This window comes from Styela clava, chromosome 7, assembly GCF_964204865.1.
Source record: "Styela clava chromosome 7, kaStyClav1.hap1.2, whole genome shotgun sequence".
NCBI classification, from domain to species: Eukaryota; Metazoa; Chordata; class Ascidiacea; order Stolidobranchia; family Styelidae; genus Styela; species Styela clava.
This window is the reverse complement of record NC_135256.1, coordinates 8,313,411-8,334,210: the sequence shown is the minus strand read 5'-3', so window position 1 is coordinate 8,334,210 and position 20,800 is coordinate 8,313,411. Positions and strand designations below refer to the sequence as shown.

The 20,800-nt window shown below is 32.4% G+C and overlaps 1 protein-coding gene across 3 annotated transcripts in view; it reads right to left on the bottom strand.

Moving 5' to 3' along the window:
- Window positions 1-3,200: 3,200 nt before the first annotated feature.
- LOC120328463 (transient receptor potential cation channel subfamily M member-like 2) overlaps window positions 3,201-20,800 on the bottom strand; it is a 29,077-nt gene continuing 11,477 nt past the window's right edge. For 2 of the 3 annotated variants that reach the window (XM_039394956.2, XM_039394955.2), the window contains 20 exons: window positions 19,612-19,827; window positions 18,996-19,163; window positions 18,221-18,401; window positions 16,475-16,546; window positions 16,010-16,146; window positions 15,444-15,575; window positions 14,879-14,994; window positions 13,110-13,242; window positions 12,203-12,386; window positions 11,540-11,681; window positions 10,772-10,971; window positions 10,123-10,255; window positions 9,361-9,551; window positions 8,487-8,588; window positions 7,732-7,817; window positions 7,020-7,225; window positions 6,293-6,485; window positions 5,659-5,808; window positions 5,208-5,321; window positions 3,201-5,120 (listed from right to left, as the gene is read on the bottom strand). In XM_039394956.2, the coding sequence (XP_039250890.2) occupies window positions 5,004-5,120; window positions 5,208-5,321; window positions 5,659-5,808; window positions 6,293-6,485; window positions 7,020-7,225; window positions 7,732-7,817; window positions 8,487-8,588; window positions 9,361-9,551; window positions 10,123-10,255; window positions 10,772-10,971; window positions 11,540-11,681; window positions 12,203-12,386; window positions 13,110-13,242; window positions 14,879-14,994; window positions 15,444-15,575; window positions 16,010-16,146; window positions 16,475-16,546; window positions 18,221-18,401; window positions 18,996-19,163; window positions 19,612-19,827 (2,973 nt within the window). In that variant the 3' untranslated portion in view covers window positions 3,201-5,003. The remainder of the gene's footprint in view (window positions 5,121-5,207; window positions 5,322-5,658; window positions 5,809-6,292; window positions 6,486-7,019; window positions 7,226-7,731; window positions 7,818-8,486; window positions 8,589-9,360; window positions 9,552-10,122; window positions 10,256-10,771; window positions 10,972-11,539; window positions 11,682-12,202; window positions 12,387-13,109; window positions 13,243-14,878; window positions 14,995-15,443; window positions 15,576-16,009; window positions 16,147-16,474; window positions 16,547-18,220; window positions 18,402-18,995; window positions 19,164-19,611; window positions 19,828-20,800) is intronic. The other variant, XM_039394957.2, reaches the window with a different exon arrangement.

Sequence of the window (20,800 nt, the reverse complement as noted above, 5' to 3'; positions counted from 1 at the left end):
TCAAATGCCAGGGCTGCCTAAACTAATAAATCAAACAGAGGTTAATTTCAATACAACCACTCCGTGCTAATGCGAGAAAAACAAACGCTATATAGGCCCATTACATTCATTTTAACACCTCCGGTAGGTCCGACGGTTTTTCTTTTTTTTAAATTTTATAATAAATATATACTCTGTATATATATATATGAAATGTGTACGTCGTTTATACGTGGATGGACGTTACAATATTTTCTAACCACTGAAAACTTATAATATAAATGCATACAATTATTATCTCGTGAGCATGGCAATTTTGCGCGGGATACACTCACAGCTTGTAATTTGCGTGATCGGGTAAAGACTAGGTCCGGGCGTAATTCGTTAGTTGTTGTTGCTGATAATTCTCAGAAGAACGAAATCTTTGGCGAAAATAACATTTTTCATTGTGCAGCTAAAATATATATTTTCTTGATGAAAATTCTACATATATATTTATGGAAATTATTACACAACATTTACCATATATATATATTTAAAATTCTAACCAAATATAGGATCAAATTATAAAATCATTTTCTAACGTATTTAAATTTAACCGACAGCAACACATAAGCCCAACAAGACCTTGCTACCAATGTGAATGTTTGAATTGAATGTTTGCAGTGCTCCAGAACATTTCTTCACCCATTTAACGATTTATTACCAGAATTTTAAGAGATGATAGATGCCGCTATTCCGAAGTGGAAAAATGTCCTGTAATGTCACGGCCAGTAGTGTCACATACAATATGCACATTATTGGCATGGATTTACAGTGTTACATTAAGTAACTTGAGCAACACATAGAGGGGTAGTTCAGCTACTGCACCAAAAAATATTATGGGCTCCTACTGTACCATCACAAAAATTTACAGCACAACACAACGTACTGTTAGTGCATGGTGGATTTGCCGTCCTGTAGTGTCACGCTATATTTTACTATATTTTTTTTATCTACTAAGTAAGGTTGGGTGTAACTTTTGTGCAATTTTTTACATATTCAATGAAGCAACTGATTGGACAATGAAACCAAACATGTAGCTGAAAATGTGAAAATATATTGAATTTAACAACATGCAAAATTTCTGGAATTGTCCTGTAGTGTCACTTGGAATAGCCCATATATATATATATATTTGAGGAGAATTCATATAGTTTCGCCAAACGACAACTTCGGAAAGTCCAGAGTAACGCAGTTCCAAGCAAATTAATAAATATAATCTACTCGCATTGGTAGCTCGAGATCTTGTCAAGTATTTTTAATCACGGTCAATGACAGCTAGTGCACGTGACACTTACTGACGAAAAAACTGTTCAAAGATGTTTATTTTGTTGTTTTCTAGCATATGCTTTATTGCCAAAACATGTAAGTAAAAATTCAATTGATCAGATATATGTGTAGCAAAAATAAAAAAAATATTCACTTTTTTCATTTTCAAGCACTTGATTTTTAACTAGCTGTACATATTATAAGAATTTACTGGATGTAAATTAATTTATTTTTAATTGCTTCGCCGACGAGGCGCCAAAACTTATCATCCCGAGGACGACAACTTTATATTAATTGTGCGACGACACTGATTAATTAACCGGACCATTAACAGAGGTGCGAAGAGTTGGTTAGTTTTGGCTGCAAAATACAGATTAATAGCACAAAACAACTGATAAACAGACAATAAGTATGAGTATATATATAAGAAATTTCAGATTACCCCGATTCTCGCAGCACATGTAACATTATTGCCCAGACATTAGCATACCGGGGCTCTCACTTTGACTTTGGGTACTTCATCTCTATTAGATAGCGCCATAGCAACAATAATAAATTTCACGCTGTCAAAGCTGATTGACAAGGACGGCGCAACGTTCAGTTTTCAATTATATAGGAAATCAATAGGAAAAATAAGTTAATAAAAATGTGTGGCTCATTATGAGGGAATTGTTATTTGATGTGACATTCAAAGTGATTTATAATGCATCATGGAATGACATTAATTCTTCGAGATTTTTGTTGTTTCATGTCATTGCTTCAAGTAACTATTTATTTTATACAAATAAATTGAAAATTTGTTACCCGAAGGATCGGTTGACATTTTTCTGTCGCCCCATCATAAATAAGTCCGGCTTCAACTTTTGGTCAGGAATACAACTCGTTAACATATGGCTGAAAATCAATCATCAAAATTATCTTATACAAATATTTAGAGAGTTGGTCACGCGAAGAAGCTTGTCGAACGTTTTCTATCTGAACTCAATCAGATTCACGTGTCTCATAAATATCGTTCCCGCTGGTCCCCATTTAACACACTTGCTCCGTCGTTCTGCGTTAGGTCAGATATATATTGTGGGCAACTGGTTAAAGTAAGCATACAAATTGGATCCGACTAGATTTCATGAATAGTTTGGAAGTACGTTTCAGGATTTATTTATTGGCAATAACTCACTTCTCTTTAAACATCAACTGCGAGTTACTACGAAGTGCCACGAGGTAGTAAATGCCCTGAATATTCATTTATTATTCGCATAAAAGGTCGTCCACGGAAAATATGACCTATGCCTAGTCATAGGCGTTTTACGTATTTTTCTAATATACGTCGAATGTTTTTTTGTGAACTCAAGCAGATTCGAATGTCTCATAAATATCGTTCCCGCTTATCCCCATCGTTCCGCTACATTGTGGGCAACTGGTTGAAGTAAGAATATGAAATGGATCCGACTTGATTGAATAAATAGGTTGGAAGTACGTCCTATGATTCATTTAATGGCAATCACTCACTTCTCTTCAATCACCAACTGTGAGTTACTACCAGGTGTCACGAGGTAGTAAATGCCCTGTATATACATGGTCACCTCCTCGTATTTATTGTGTTTGAAGGAGTTTCGAAGCATAATATGAATACGGATGATTACTGTTGATCACAATATTTTCTAACCACTGAAAGCTAATAGTATGGGCTTTACAATGCAGGGTTCCCTCCCATAAAATCACATTCTTATGCGGTCTCGCTAAAACGAGAGAATAGTTAAATGAAGCCAAATCAACTTATTATCTCATGAGCATTTGTGAGAGTGGCAAATTTGCGTCAGATAGACTCGAAGCTTGTAATGTGCGTGATCGAGAAGACTTATCCCGAGCGTAATTTGTTAGTTGATGATTCTCAGAAGAAAGAAACCTTTTCATTGTGCAGCTAAAATGTATATTTTCTTGATGAAAATTTTACATATTTATCGAAAACATTTACCATATAATTAAAATGCTAACTAAATATAGGATTAAATTATAGAATCATATTCTAACATATTTAAAAATAACCGACAGCAACACATAAACCCCAAAAGACTTTGCTACCATTAAACCATAAAAAATTATTCGATACGCTAAGAATACATTGGTGAAAAGGAATATACAATCCACGTACATATTTCAAGACAATTGATATGGTTGCTAAGCAGACTCTACACGACTAAGAAATATTTAGGACTGAAATATATGTTGATACTAATTCATATTATATCGTACATTATTAAATTTTCTGTTTCTAAGTTTTGGGTATACTTTAGATTAGACTATTAATGCGCGTTGGTAATAATACAGTTCAAATCTAATTGTTTTCATATGAAAAATATAAGTCTTGAAATAATACTGTAAACACAGGTTAGCATTATTAAAAGCTTTCTATTAGATTAGCGGTCAGTTCAGTGGTCTGATTATTATGAGCGACACCAATAAATCCATACCACGGCTTCACCCAGTGTGTAAAGATTACAATTTATCAAGAAAGTTCTGCCGAAAGAAAGTCATTAAGTGTAAACCTGAGACATACGGTAGTTAGCCCATATGCGCCAACCTCTATATACTATTCTAGTTTGCACAGAGTAAAATTATGTGCATATAATGGAAGATACAGAGATCACTTTACAAGATATACAGATTTATAAAAAGATGATGGCATGATCGCATAGTTATGACAAAAAAAAGAAACTTGTTAAAAAATAAAAGTTTGGAACATAATTACAGAAAATCCGATTAGAAGAGCAATTCATTCATATTACATATAAAAAAAATACTGAAAAAAGTTCAATAACGACACAGTATCAAGTAAAAAATCTAGTTCATTTCATTCAATTAATATAAAAAGTAATAAAGCAAAATTCATAACTGATAACAAAATTCATAACAAACATGCACTAGCCAGAACAGTCAAACAGTTAGTTGGTTGTTACAGAGTGAATGTTTTATTCTCAGATAGTACAAGGCAATGTTCCCTCTAATTTTTTGTAGTATGTGTGCGCAGAAATTTTGGTGTGTGCGCACTTTTTTGGAAATGACTAATATTTGTGCAAAAACCAATGAAGAAATTTTGGCGTTCTAACCGGGTAATGGGTGAGCCAACAACAAACTTTCTCAACCTGCCAACCGAGAACAGTGTTACATTACATCGAAATACGTCTGTGCGCAGTAAATCTATGCGTGTGCGCAGTAAATCTATGCGTGTGCGCAGCCTCTGAATGCTGTGTGCGCGCGCACACCTTAGAGGGAACACTGGTGCAAGGGTATAAAGGTATTCATATTTTTTCAAGGTTGATGAGAGGTTCTAATATCAAGCAAAAGTTTTGCACACTCCCTACTTGATCAAACCTATTACAGGGTGTAACAAATTGGTAAGTCTGTGATAAACCTAAAAAAGGGGAACTCTACAGGTATGCCTTGGTGACTAAAATGCAAAAAAATCTAAATATATAGATGATTCTCATCATCATCTTGTTAGAAAAATTAGTAACCTTAGAAACAAAATAGTAATAACTTTAAAATATTGATCATGTTTACAATATCATAAAATTAGTTCGATGAAAAACAAAAAATTCATTGCATAATTGATTAAAAAAGTCAACAAAAACTAAAGTATTCGGTTGGGAATATCATGAGTTGCTATAAATACCTAATACTGGTAGAGATATATTAATTTACACAGTATTGTATAACTAGAAGTACGCGTTGTGCATCTCTGCTGCCTTTTTCAGAATATCACTGTGGGATGCAAATAACTTTATTCTGTGATCAACTTGCTTCCAACTTACTTTGTTTGCCTCTTCACCAGGCTGAAAATAAATATACATGAATATTACATTTTAATTTCTCGTACATTCTGTTGCATTTACCCTTTTTGTTATTATGGTAATACATACATTGAGTTTAATGCTATTGAATGCTGTTCCTTCTTCATCATGAAAATTGCATGCAACGGTTTCAATCCAAGCATTATCAGTATTACGGTGATCATCACAATAACCCTTGAAAAGCTGAATAGAAATTTTCATACATTGAATGTTTCAAATTACAATTAGTATTTTGTACTATTTCTAAATTCCCCTGCAAATCTGAAAAAATACAATAAGTGTTGGAAAACATTGAAAAATATTTAAAAAATGAGTTACAGTAATTTATTCTGATTTCTGATATAAATATTTATTAACATCTGGCAACATAGGGAAAACCTATTTTATTACTTATTATTACAATTTGTTTATTGTTGAGAATTGTATTTTCTACTTCAGAGTGCAGGCTGTGATATTGGTTTATAATATCTACAAAGTAGATTTTTTTCTGATAATTATCTTGACAGCTGAATGAACTTACTTCCAAACCTCCGGACTTGAAAAGATTGAGCACATTTTCTCGAATTCTTTCAATTTCCAGAGGATCATGTGTGCCCTCAATATTTAATGCTTCCTCACTAAATTCCCGTCTCAAGGTGACAGAAACTTTTTCTCCTGGATCTACCATACCCTGTAAATAACAACACTGCGTATGAAATAAAGAACGAGAAAGAACTGTCACTGTGATAGATGAACAAGCTAAAGATAGTTCTATTTCAAAATATTCATATTCAGTATATATATAACATAAATACAAAGAAAAATATTAAGATGCAAAATGCTAAACAACCTGTATTGTAACTTGTATTCAGATCAGTTGAGGTTCAAACAAAATACAGTCCCATTTTAATAAATTTTTGAAAGAGAATTTTTATATTTGGTCATGTCAAAATATGAAGACCACACAAAATGCTTGCACAGTTTGGTAAAAATCTACTTCTTGAAGTATGTCAAATTTCAAGTTTGTAACATATAAACTTCTGTTTTAATTTAATTACATTAAAACTCCCACTTCTTATTTCAATTTTACTTCCCTAACTATTCAGCCACACATGATCAAGGAATTCAAGGTGCAAATATTTTTGGAACTACTTGCAAAATTAAACAAGACTTACTCCAGGAATCGCCCATTCACCAGTGTCTGCACGTTTAACAGCTACAAATTCGAGCACTGGTTTATCATCTATTTTAATAATTTCTTTTTGATAGTTTCGCTTCCATCTTGTTACAACAGGATCAGCTGCATGATTTGGTCCATATCTGCCGAGTAATCCCCTCCCACATATTCCTGTTCTTCCTTTTGGATTTCTGAAAAATACCGATAGAAATTTTGTTTTTAATAAATGACAGTGAGTATGCATATGTTATGACATCCTGGCCATTTTGTTATTGGTAAATACTTTCAAAGCTACTACTCAAAATCACAAAATAAAGTTGTGATCCTAGAGGTGAAATTATGTAGCTACCGGTAGATCAAGTTTCTGTTTCGTACTTCTTTTTAAAGTAAAAAAATAGCTGCTCTGGTAGTGGAATCCGTACTCCCGTAGTATGTGTACCAGGATGGGGTTAGGCCATAATTTTAAACCGATTTTTTTTCTTTTAGTTCTATCACGAGTTCGGGGACTGTTTGTGTTAGCCAAGTGAATATATCCTCTGCCCATAGGCTTCCGTCCCTTTACACAACTTGATGTAAAGTAGGCAAACAAAATTAGTTACCGTAATTCCATATTGGTACACTTACTTCTGGAGCGCCATGAAATCAGCCAACCAATTAGGCAGTCACTAGGAATAACATCAAACTTAGACTTTATGATAGTGGAAGATATACAGAAAAATATTTACTTTGGTATTCCATCGACAACTAAGTATGTTCCTGTATGACTAGCTCTGTTTACTTTATTCTTCTGATCATATTTGTTGAAAGGAAGCCGAGGTCTATCTTTAGTGTCATAATGTTCTAACTCTGCATCGGCCCATATTTTCAATGGTAGAGAAAGGACAATTTCAGCAGTGTAGTAAACAGGATCGTATTCTGGCCAGACAGGTTGCTGTGTTGGATAAAAAAGAAATTGATCTATAATCATATTGCAGACTGTTTCGTGTAAATTGCAAGACAATTTGACAATTGCTCCTGGCAATGCAGTTGTCAGCCTCGACTGCACTCTGAGAAGAGTCACATTATCTTTTGAGTGAATAGGGATAAATATGCCCAGCTCGAGCTATCGTAAATCATGATTAGTAGGGATAGGATAGGATTTACATATTCATCCCAGGTAGAGGAAAGTTGATAAGACGGCTTAATCAAATGGCGAACCACAGCCTCTTGTCCTGTTACCAGTCCATGTCGGGTATGGGATTAGATAGCCAGTTATTTGTTTTCGGAAGCATGGACTTGATATATTAGTAAGTATTGTCAAACTTTCTGCGGAAAAAAAACTTCCACCGTTCATAAATAGCTAAATGCATATTTGCTAACACATCAGGCCATGATTAAATGCAAATCATATAAAGTTTTTAATATTCTTTAGATATCGCCATGTCATCTTCACATTACCTTCCATAAAACTTTGTCATCAGGTACTTCTGTTCTCATTACCGTTGAATCAGGATATGGACTCGATCTTGCTTTCACATGCACAGCTAGAATGCAAGAAAATTTCACTGTATCGCTGATTGTAAATGGAGTAGCGCATAGGCACAAGCTAATAATAAACTAGGTAATACCAAATAGGGTACATTAGAATTAAATATTGATCATCAGGTTGTTGCGAAGAGTAATAATATTTGTCATGCCAATTAAAAGTTTTAGAGGATATTTTACCCTGGTAAGGCTTTATGCAAGCACACAAGAAGACATAAAAGATTTCCCTGTTCCACATGACCTTGAATTGGTTATTTATAGACAAACAATGTACTAACAGGTAAAAATAAAAACAGACTGCTATTACATGAAGCCAAGCCAACATGAGGTATCATATCTTAATAATTTATTCTGAAATTTGTGTATAATTAATATCACCTTATCTCACTTTTAATTTAAACACTTCATTACTTAGTTAACACTTCATTACTCAGTTAAAATCAGTTACCGTGAATATCTCTAAAGAATTCAACAAAATTTTTTGGAAGAAAATTAATTCATTCTTACACATTCATGTTGCTTGTACAATCAGAAATTCAATCGGAAAATTTCACATTGAAAAAAAGGAATAAACAACTGTTCAGACACCAATAAACCATGCTCATATATACACTATCAAATATATTACAGACAGAATAAATATAAAAAGCATCACATATAACACATACGTTCAACCGGCACATCTTTTTTAGGTTCCGGAGGAGACTTTGGTTTTGATGTTTGAGGTTCGGACCATGCTTGTTTTGTTGCAGACTCAAGTACATGTGCAGCTGTATTTTAAAAAAAACATACATGCCCAACATACAATAGGATACATTTTAACAAAAGAAAATCAAATAGGTAGCAACTGAAATAAAAATATCATGACTGTTATTTCGAAAAGCAAAACCTTTGTCGGAATCAGTGTTTTGCAGAGATGTAGTAATTCACATGCATGGAATGTACATACATACTTTTCACAACTCCCACAATAAAACAATTCACCGACAACACACTCATTAGTGCAAGACAAATTTAAAACAAAACATTATGCTGTTATACCATAATATAAAAACATATATTTATATATATATATTACAAAAGTCGACGGGGAAAATAATAAAATTTTGATCCACCTTGAAGTCTATAATGTCGAAAGCTAACCTAATTTAAGACTTAAAATTTTCTGAAGTCAAAAATCATTTAATGAAACACTTGATCACTCATATGTGATGATTTAACAAATCTATTTTTTTCTAACAATCTAGCACTCAAAACAATACTAGCTTTCTATGTTCAAGCTGACTTAAATCCTTTTAATATATATTCTAGAATCCTAAACTGGCTTAATTTGATGTTTGGTAAAATTTTCAATTAAGATCATCTTTATTCAAAAATAAAAAACTAATTAACTAGTTAAACTGAATAATGCAGCAAACCCATGATGCGGTTCATATGTAAATCAGGGAATTTAAATAAAATATTAAATAAGCACCTCTATGGAAGCAAAAACTCATTACTTTGGTAGTCCATACTGACGATCAAAATAAAATCATCAACTACCTGAATGCTTTGGTTCTGACTTCAAATGTGAAGAACTTGGATTTGCTGCATTTATGTTTTCGATGAGTTTTTCCAGATGACGAAACTTGGATTGCATTGTGTTATTGAGTTTGTTTAATCCTTTTCCATCACCTTTTTGTTTTGTTAATCTTTCTTGCATGTCTTCTATTTTCGACATGATATTGTCAATTCTATATATAGATAATACCAAATAAGTTACTCAGTTAACCTAAAAAAAATTTAAAAAAAAACGATATTTGTAAATTATAATCCAAGAATATCAGTGATAAGTTTAATTGCCCTCTACTCAGATTATACTTTTAATTCTTCTCATGTTGGCTTTTCCTAATTGTAATGAACCATCGCATCATCACAGAAACACATAGATAAAACATAATAATCAAAATAATGACAAAAGGTTGGGAACCCGATCAATACATTCACATAAGATTACAGAAGGTTATTCAAAGTTCATTGAAAATATGGAAATTTTTGAGTGCAAAATATAGTGTGGTAAACTAGTGATTACAACTATTGATAACCACATATGCAACTCAGATGGGAAGTTGACATGCTCAGATAATGCTTAATTGAAGCCAATAAAGATGGGCCTGTGTAGCTGCAGTCTGAAGATATCTTTAAATTTATGCTTTAGAAAACGTAAATGACATCTGCGGGGTTTCAATTATACGAATACGTAGTTCTAGTATCTCAATATCTTTTTTACAACAGCCTATGCCATAGTGAATTATTTTTCATCACCTGTTATTCAGCCTTTCCATCTGTTTATCGACTTTCATTTTTTCTTCTTCATGCATTTCATTGATAAATGCTTCCGCATGCCAGTGTTCCCATTTCCTCAATTGCTTGACTTCATCTTCCTTTAACTCGAACTCTGTGAAAAAAAGAAATTCTTTATACCTAGTGGTGTGAAGACTTACACCACAATTTCACAAATTTTTCTATATAATGCAAAATTTCCCAACTAGAGGAATTTCTTCCAAAGAGAAATTTTGTCGTTTTGGGGAGGAATCTCGCTTTGTATTCGCTGTAGTATTACTAATATAAATTTTTTTTTCATTATTACTACAAAACCTATTTCTGAACACATAATAAAATACTTGAACTGTACAAAAATGGCAGTGTGACTGACGCATAGTGATCTATCATTAATGACAAAACAAATAGTGTTATGCATAGGGAGGGAGGAATAAAGAGTTGCAAATAGGCAAAGAGTGAAATTTAACACAAAAGGTTGGGATTACTGATATAATGTTTCAGCAAACCAGCATTGAATTCAACTATAAAGAACTGGTTAAATCCAAGTTATCTTACTGTACAGGGCATCTCAAATATTAGTGGAAGTTAAGTTTGATTTTTCAAAACATTCCTAGTGCTGGTTTGAGCTTACTCAATGCATGAGAAAATGGATCATCTCTTTTTATTCTTAGAAATATTTTTCTGTGAAGGAATCTGAGTAAATGATAAAAATGTGAAAATATGATGAATGGAGGAACGAGAGGAGGTCGGAAGTAGTAGTCGGTGATGAGTGTGTATCGCTGAAACATCCAAATCTCATTTCCTTGGCTTTCAACTTTGTCAAAGGTGTAACTGAAGAAATATAATATTATGTCAGTATTTACTTGGCAAACCAAAACGAGCAAAAGCCTCAAAATAAATGCTTTGAAGTTGCTCATGGTAACACCTGCTAGCCAAACAAAATTAGTAAAAATACATGTGGTCACTCAATCTTGCAAAGTACAAAGTTATGGGATAAAATAACATGCTACCAGAGAGCTTACTGAATATTTAATAACCACTAAGAGTAATAGCAAATGAGATAGAAGATACCTTTCCATCTTTAACTACTGACAAATTGAAAGCAATTCTAAGTAAGATTTATAAGCGTTAAAATAGGTGTCTCTCTTAGGGTGTGTCACATATTTGCTAAACAGTTCCTGGTCTGGGTTAAATTAAATGTTTCCATATAATGTTGTAAACAATTTCAATACCAATCTCCATATAGGCCCATATGACTACAATGAGAACTTTGATGTTAAAGAAAGTGTATGTCCTGGATAAAAGTAATTGTGACTTTGCTTAATGAAAAATACCAGATTCATAATATATAAACAGCATGATACAAATTCAAATTTTTACATCATTTTAAAACACATACCTGAACATTGCAATAAGAAGGTTTAGTAAGAGAACATTGACAAACAGCAAATATATAGCAGATATAATTGGAACAATAACAGATTGTTGCGGACATCTTGGAAGACTGTCATTAGTGTTGGAACATGTAAAAGCATCAACGTCTAAAAAAATAATATAATTTGAAATAAAATATGGATTTCCAAAAAAACGTTCCTAAACCATATCAGTAAACGAATGTGAAGAGACACATTTTATTTTATCCATTTGCTCATGGCATTGCCGTTAGATTAGAACATGTATCGAAGCTTTAGAAACATTGCATATGTCAAGTAGGATGCTTGTTGGGGAATATTTTTATTGAATTTGTCTGGTTAGAGAATTTTCCAGCATAATATGGTTACTCGACTATATATAGTACATATGATGTTAGACTTTTAACTTCTACTGACATTCAATTTGATCTAAATTAAACACGTTATTGTAGCTACCAGATAGTTTTGAATGTTGTAGAATTATTTCATTTTATATACCGGTATATTAAATATATACTATAATGAGATTCTTAAACAGTTGCATCGGTAATAAAATTATTGTTACAAAGTAATATTGGAAAATTATAAGAAAAGAGCAATGCCACAGAATATCCAGTGAATAAACCACCATGTTCAAATTTAACACTCACTCGGATTGTAGTTAATTTCATCCAAGAATAGTTCACCATATATTTGCCAATAAGGTTTATAAATTATCCCGACAATTATTTGAGAAAAGCTTGTTTCGCCTGGATAAAGAAGAGCTTGACTGGCAACTCCATATGCCAACAAAAACACAACGAGTATAAACAGGAAGAATAACAGATCCTTCAACTAAAAATATGGAAAAGAAGAAACACTTGAATGGATGCATTTGCTCGGTTGATTTCAAATATTTTTGTGGCACTTTCCAGTTTCTTTCTAACAATACTAATCTAAGTTTTTATTAATAGTGGAAATTACAAACAAAAACTAATAACTCAAACTCATAGAATCAAATGATAGCTGAAGTATTTTGAACTAAGGCTGGGATTCGGAGTTTGGCACGTTTTTATTGATATCGAAGTCAGGCCAGAATCAATACTGTAAATTCCCCAGATTCAAGTCTGGAATTTTGAGTTTTCAAAGCCGAAATCCAGAGTCAAAATTTCTTACAAAAAATCAATGCGTAACAAGTTGACCAAACATTCTCGACATGCGTCATTAAAGAGAGCGTGGATATACAAAAGCTTTTGCATAATTTGTTATTTTGTAGTTTAGAGATGAAGCTGGAGCTCAAATTTCACTGAAATGGAGTCAGGAGACAGAGTCCAGCGTAGCTTTTTAAATGGTTGAAGTTGAGACTACAGAGGCCTGACTCTGATTTTTAAAAGTTTTAAAGCACTGCTACTGACCACTCGTTACAGTTCACTAACTGAGCAATTAGAGTTGGTGAGATGGCAAAGGAGTGTCTAACACTTAGTTCACAGGGCAGAGGCAACATAGTATAACAGGCTAAAACAAGTTGAAACTGCACATTACTAACATAATTACTTAATGAGTTACTGTTTGACTTACCATTTTACCGACCATGATAATTTTAGGCCCAAGAATGTGGTGAACAGCAAATATATGGACAATTCGGACACATTGAATCATGAAGGAGAAAGAATATAAAATGAGAGCTTCATCCAACAGTGAAACAAACCATCTGAAATTATTATTCAATGTTTATTCAAATGAAACACAATAAATAAATAGAATATAATGGCAAAGCATTTAATTAGCAACAATATTTGCCACATAATATCAAAATCTTATAGTTATCATTAATTGCAGACATGTCACAAAAAATACATAGGAATTAGGAACATTGTTATGGAGAACCCAATGTTATAAAATGCATCGCTAATTTCAATTCAATTACTATCAATCTCAAACAAAAACTGAAGTGGGTGAACTAATTAGTGTCAATTGATTATTTGTTGCAATTCACATTTTCATCAGTGATCGCCATAAATACAAATAAGCAGATAGGTAATTGTTAAAATATTTTTTTATTCTAGCTTATAAGCCCTAGTATTTTTAATCTGTATTAAAAACCTTGTTACAAAAAACACAGTTATAAATATGTATGTTGTATGTTTAAATATGGTTGTTCCAACATTGCACTCGAAGAGCGATGTATAAGCCTAAATAGCACCATTGTTTACCCAAGTTTTATCAAAACTTCGAATCTAATTCAACATTTATGAGCAAAAAGATTGCTAAAATTCTAACAGTCACAGGGCAGTTAGCTATTATCAGCTACTGCAGTCAGTTATGATAATCCTTGCTAATATTGTGCTATGCAACGTAAGTTCCATATTTTATAAGACCACGGTGAAAAATTACAACATCATTGGGTCAGCACTAAAGCCTTCTTGGCGCGCAAACTCCTACCCATTTTGCATGGGTATTTTTAAAATATTTTTTTTGTCACCCATTTAAACCCTAAAGCTTCTCTCATGGCTTTTAAAAGTGTGTGCTAGAGTTCAGCAACATATCTTAAAACACACTCTTCCAAAAAGAATTTTTTATGCAAAAAAAATTCGAGAATTTCCAATAAAAAACCTTAACCTTGAGATATTCTGTGTACAGGGTTAATAATTAATTCCTAATTAAATAATTTTTATTTCAACGTTTTCGTAAAGTCTTTCCCAACAGAACAAAACCAAAACGACTATTATAGCATAAATGGTTGAAAATGGTTACACAATTGTATTTACAGAATTATCATGTTCAAGGCTTCAATTAACAATTTGGATGATGTCACAGCTCTAATTATTACTGCACAGTCCCCCCCCCCCCCCCAATGCAAAAAATGTTACTTTTCTTGACGGAAATGCGTGTAGAAAGACGTAAACAATCCAATAGCGCAGGTATGCGTGAAAATAACCATTAATTTTACGTTTTTTTCACATACAAAAAATCTCGATACCTCTGCCAAGTATTGTGCAGCCGAAATCATATTTATCAAAACATCACAGCGCCAGGGATGGTATGCATGACTGAAAATAAATGCTAAACCAATAAAAAGTCATTATAAATGATTTGATTTCCTGTCTGATTGCGTCAACAATTTCAGACATCTCACACGCGATTTTAAAATCGACGCTATTTATACAATCGAACTTTGCGTCACGACTGGAAGATTTTATCGCTTCTCTCATATAAGGGCATTACGTCAATAAATAGCTAAGAGCGATATTAACAGTAGGTTACCCGTCGCTAATGTACATAGCGCCGGTAAGCTCATAAGCTTTCAGGGCTAAATTACAAAAACATTGTGTTTAATCCTACCCCACCTCAAGCCAAAGCCAATATAAAACAGTGTTAGGCTCAACAGATCCATAATATTCCAAGTGTCAGTGATATGCAACTTAATTTTCTCTTTTAAATATCTGGCTTCTTCATCTGCAAGCTAAATATACGATGATATAAACATTTAAATCCTCAAAGCTTGGTTTAGGGGTTGATACATAGAACACAGACATTATAATAACTTATCCAATGAATGTAAAACATATACCTTATTACTCGGGCAAGCTATAATTGGAGGCATTGGAATCTTTGGTATTCTCAATTACATGCCCAATTTATTACGCCTTAAGTGAGGTATACATGGGGTTAGAACTTGAGATATCTAACATACGAGGGTTCATTATGCCAACCACCAGATTATCACAATTCAATATTGACATAAATGTATGTCAAATTTTACAAAATTATGGTGCTATATCAAAAAGGATGAAAACCTGAAATTCAAATTTTGTGCAAAATAATTTTGTAAAATTTGACATACATTATGATTATACCAATGACTTTGCCTTAGCTAACACAATACTGTATAGGCCGAATTTACTGACTCACTTCTCGTATTTCCTCAAATAAGAACGTTGTAATCCATCCAACAAGAATATACTCAAATACAGAGACAGAAATTGTCGATGCGCTTGATTCAAAATCGCTCAGTATGATATAAGCAAACAATATCAGATAAAGCTAAAAATAAACCAATTCATATATTAAAATTGATTATACAATAATCAAAATCTAGGGTTTTCGCTGATGCAGAAAAGTAAAAGGATGTAGTCTGGTCAGAAAAATGTACTTGGTTCCTGCTTGAACAGATGCAATACAATTATGGCTTAAAAGCCACTTTTTAGTGAAAAAATATCTCTCATCTGTCAATTAACTTAGGATTTTATTCATATACTTCTCTTTCAAACATCAGCTTTCACGAGACCCTGGTTTGTCATATGTAAAGCAACATTATTGACTTTGTTTTTCACAAATATAAGAAGAAAATACTAATAAACCCAACATCGTATTTATTTTAAACATTATCCAAATTTGACTATAAATGTAAAAGCCTGTTGTTTCAACATGGGTATCAGAAAAATTAATTTTTGTACAAAACAAAATGATTTACTCACCACAAAAGAGAAGACATTCAACCAAAATGTGACAACAGGAGCATCGTAAAAAATGACAGTTTTTTCTAATATAGAATAACTATTTTTTGTTGCATTCAGACTCAGTTCAGGATTATTGAAGGCAATAGTTGGAGCCACTAAAGAGAAAATATCAGAACTGAAAAATTGTATTTTGTTGGATTTTCAATATCAGGTAATTTAACGATATAGATTTGAGATTATTTGAGGAAAAACACAGAGATCAAAAAGATCACTGGAATAAGTAAGTTAATATAAAGTTTACAAGATATAAAGTTTTTCCAATAATTCCATAATTCAATGAAACTTCAATCATGAGTTTTGTCATTTCAAACTGGTAGCCAAAGAGTTGATATTCCTAAGTATCAACTTATGACATTTACTTTTTTAACATAGTATTTTACATGCTGATAGACCAATACAGAATACTGTCAATAAATTTCTCACATTCATCATCTGCCTTGGGTGAGATTCTTTGCATTTCAACATCATCAGTACGCGTAGTCTTTGACATTTCACCTAAATTAAACAATGTTTGGATGTTCAACATTTCACAATTTCACACTGTTTATGCATCTGGATAGGATTGTTTTGAAAATGATTTGAATTGATCGAGAATCTATAAAATTCATGATGATTCAGGGATAAGTGAGAATTGGGAAAAAATGAAAATTAGCTTTGAGCTAGTGATCACGAATCTGGATCACATAGACCTACACATTCATTCTCTTTTTATCTCTCCAGTGTATTTCATTTTATAAAATTCTATATCGATTGCTTAGGTGTTGTTACTACTGCTCAAATACTGATAGACTTCAATGAAAAATATCAATTTTGATGATCTAGTTCAGTGGTTCTCAAACTCTTTTGTACTATCGCCCCCTTACAGTACTCTTTACGTTATCATCACGCCCCAGAATTACTGTTACAACAAAACATGAAGTTACAAATGAATTTATTGCAAATCAATGAAACAAATCAACTAATCAAGGTGCATGATGTTTTAAATAAGATGGATGAACTTCAACAAGCTTTTTTTTAATATTTAAAGACATTTGGTCAGGTACAATCTCAAATCATCATTCTTTGATTGGATAACCCAGTTTCCACCAAATAAGATGTTAGAAACGAAAGAATCAACAAATAAACTTCGTCAAAAATGCCAGATAACTTGCACTAAACTATATTTTCGGTAAATTTTATTCTGTATTTAAAATCGGAAACGGAAATCCATCTTATTAGTTTTTTATCATCATCACAATTCACAATAAGGAAGGAAGCCGTGTGCACCCCGGCAATAATTTAATATTGAAATGGATCAACTTTAGGTTACTACGGTATAGTTCCTAATTGAAAAAATTTGAAATTTTGTGATTTAACCTCGTCCAAAATAGAGTTTTTAATCTGTCGCGGCACTTTTAATAAAAATTCATGTTTTTTTCTGTTATGTATATTTTATAATCGCAAAATAACGTCTTTATTGACATCCTCTGGCACATGTGCAGGGGAATATTGTGAGATAGCGAGAATTCACGGAAATATAGTTTACCAATATAATATTGATTTTGATGAAATTGAATTAGCGCCACCTAATGTGGCCAACGTGGCACCATCGCCGAGCGATCTGAAATGTTAATAGTCATGTGGCAAAGCTTGGGTTTTATTTGGTTAGCGTGCGTCAAGGTTGCTACATCTTGTAACTTGTTCTTTTTTTTGTTTTAGTATAGTAGTAATCTTTAAGTTAATAAAAGCCTAGAAAACAGTCTAAATGAGTTTTCCTCAAATGGTTTCACTACACTGATGTTCAGGGCCTAAATACCCACGTCATGCTGGAAAAAACATTCGACGATTTTAACCATATTTGACTTTTCGAGAATGCACAATCAGCCCCCTTTCGCCCCTTTTGATTTTTTAGCCCCCTATTTTATCCCTACTTTGAGAACCACTGATCTAGTTAAACACACATTTTCTTAAAAGCAGTAATTTCATTTATTCTAAGTGATTCCATTAGTTTCATTTAACTTACGATAATTCAGCTTGTTAAAGATGAACAATTTCATATTATCTCCTTTGATTTATTGTGTTGTTTAAAATCCAACCATAAACTTAAATTTTCTAATTTCAAGTGTTTTTAACTCTTACCGAATTCTACAGGAACTTTTTAGTTAACTATTACATAAACTTATTGTTTACCATTTTCAGAAACATCTAATTCCTTGTTGTTATCTTCAGATTGCTCTTTGAAACTGATAGTCGACCATATTAATGGTGGACAAATTCCAGCAAGTACAATATGAATTGCTGTTGGTGAATCTAGTTTATCCATCCATACAGCATCAAGGAAGAATTGGACACCAGGACGTGAAACAAAGAACTGAAAATAGATAAATTAAATGATGCAATCAGGAATATAACATACATTACAAAAGAGCAATGTTGTTAATACAGATTGTTGTTAAATGACTAATATGGCCACTGTGAATCTGTAATGTCAGTAAATTTCTAGCAGAATGTTAAAAAGCTTGTATTAAAAGTCATATGAACCTCTGTTTATGAATGATAAAAACAAGCAAAAATTGGGATGAAATATCAATTCTGCAGAAAATAATGAAGGAAATCTCATAGTACTAAAAATTTGAAAACAATTGGCCCATTATTTTTGCATAACCCCAACCAGAAAAACAATAACTCAGCACAAAACAATCATAGGTAATTTTGCCCGAAAATGATGCCACATGAGACCTATTTCGAAAATTTCAATTTCAAACTTTGTTTTGAATAACAAACTTTTGTTACTTCAGCACAAAATTAAGTCAGTAAAGAATTGTTGTTATGCTCCCCAAACTCTTTTAATTCAAATTCAAAACAACTATTCAAAAAAGTGAAACCAACAAAGGAAATAGTTAAGACTGGAGATGTAATGATAAAGTATAGGTATGTAGATCAGTTGCATTAATTAAGTTCTAACTTTATCATTTGCTTCGATTGCAACATGCAAGCAAGTATATCCTCCCCATTTAGGCAAAGTTTTAACCAGTAAAAAAGTTGTTTTATCAACGTTATCCTCAAAACATTTGGCAAGCACTCCAACAGCCAGTTTTTCATAAAGATCTGCATCAGCTAACATTTGCGTTTTCTGAACAGAATAACAGAATATAATTTTATCATAGTTATAACAGAGAATGTTTGAGATAAATCGAATATTTGTAACTGGTTATATTTGATAATGTTTATTCTTGAAATAATATCAACTAAAAACTCATCATTTAAGCACTTGAAATCTGATGGGCAGACAAAAATAAACTTTATAGAACTTCTGGCAAATGGCCAAATATAGAAATTAAAAAAAAGATATTTGTCCCACCTATTGTAAGCATGCATATAAATATAGAAGCAAATACGTATATATTCTGCCTTGCTTAATTCAATTGTTATGAACATACAAAGTTTTCTGCCAATATTTCTAATGAATGATTTTACCATCTTTTTAACATATTCAACTAAATTAAATCTAAAAATGACATCTCAAAGATCCAATAATGCACGGCCTCGGATAAAAGCTCAAACAAATAAAGCATAACTACCTTCTCTAAATCATTTCTCTTAGAAGCAAGAGTCTTTAGTATCTTTGTTGCAATAATAGCGGCAGACATGGATTCAGACATATATTCCCAGATATATTGTGCGATTTCTCTGTAATTGACCAACAAAGCCCACTGAAATATTTCCCGGTATGGATCATCTAATCTTGCATCGTCTGGCCATGGAGTGGATTGTCGTCTCTCGCCCGAAATATCATCCTGGAATGCATGAGTTGATTTAATCTAGCAACGATCTTGTTTAAATGTACATGTTACAGAGTACATTTTTTATAGATCAGTGAATATAATTTTGTCTCTATGGTTGGATAATTGCTTTTGCACTAAATATTATAAACATAAAAATATTTATTATTTAATTGCATACAATTTTGTAAATGATTATTTTATTTGGGCGAGATCGTTAATTTAAATTAAATTTATCTTCGTTCTCACTTGCCATAGGGTAGAGAAGGAGCCACTCGTTATTACAGATTTTAATTTCTATAATTCTAAGTCTATGCATACTAAATGTGACAGCGTAATTACAAAGTTCCAACCTGGTTGCCAATTCAAGCCAGTATAAAATAAAGTAGCACCCAAATTGAATTACTTTACCATAAAGAATTGTGCGATGTATTTTATCATTGTTAAAATTATTAGAAATTGGCATTCTTTTTGGAACTGTTAACTTGAAGATGATGACAGATTACAACCTCTTACTTCAAATCAAAAATATCAATACAAAAAAAATGAAAAAAAGAGAAATCATGAGCAAGATGACAAGGGTATATGAACTCTTTTCAAATCAAATTTGAAAAGCTTGAACACTTGGCAACATAGTGCATTTTACAGTCACTTTAAATGATAAAATCATACTAAACTTATAGGCCTATCTTAACTCTTTGCAGTCATGAACTAATTTAACATAAATAGAAATACCAAAAACTGCCTGAAAAATATGCGGGTATGAAAACAGACACAGGCATTAATATCTCCAAATCGAATTTTTTAGATTAGAGCGAGGCGGCCCATCATGTCACAGTGATCAGATTGAGTTGCATGACTAAGTTTGATCGAGTATGGGCTGGTAATGAACAGTGCATAATTGGATAAATTAAAATTAGGTACCAGTATACAAAAATTAGCCAGGATATCATGGAAACATTGTAAAATGTCTTCCGCACTTCATACT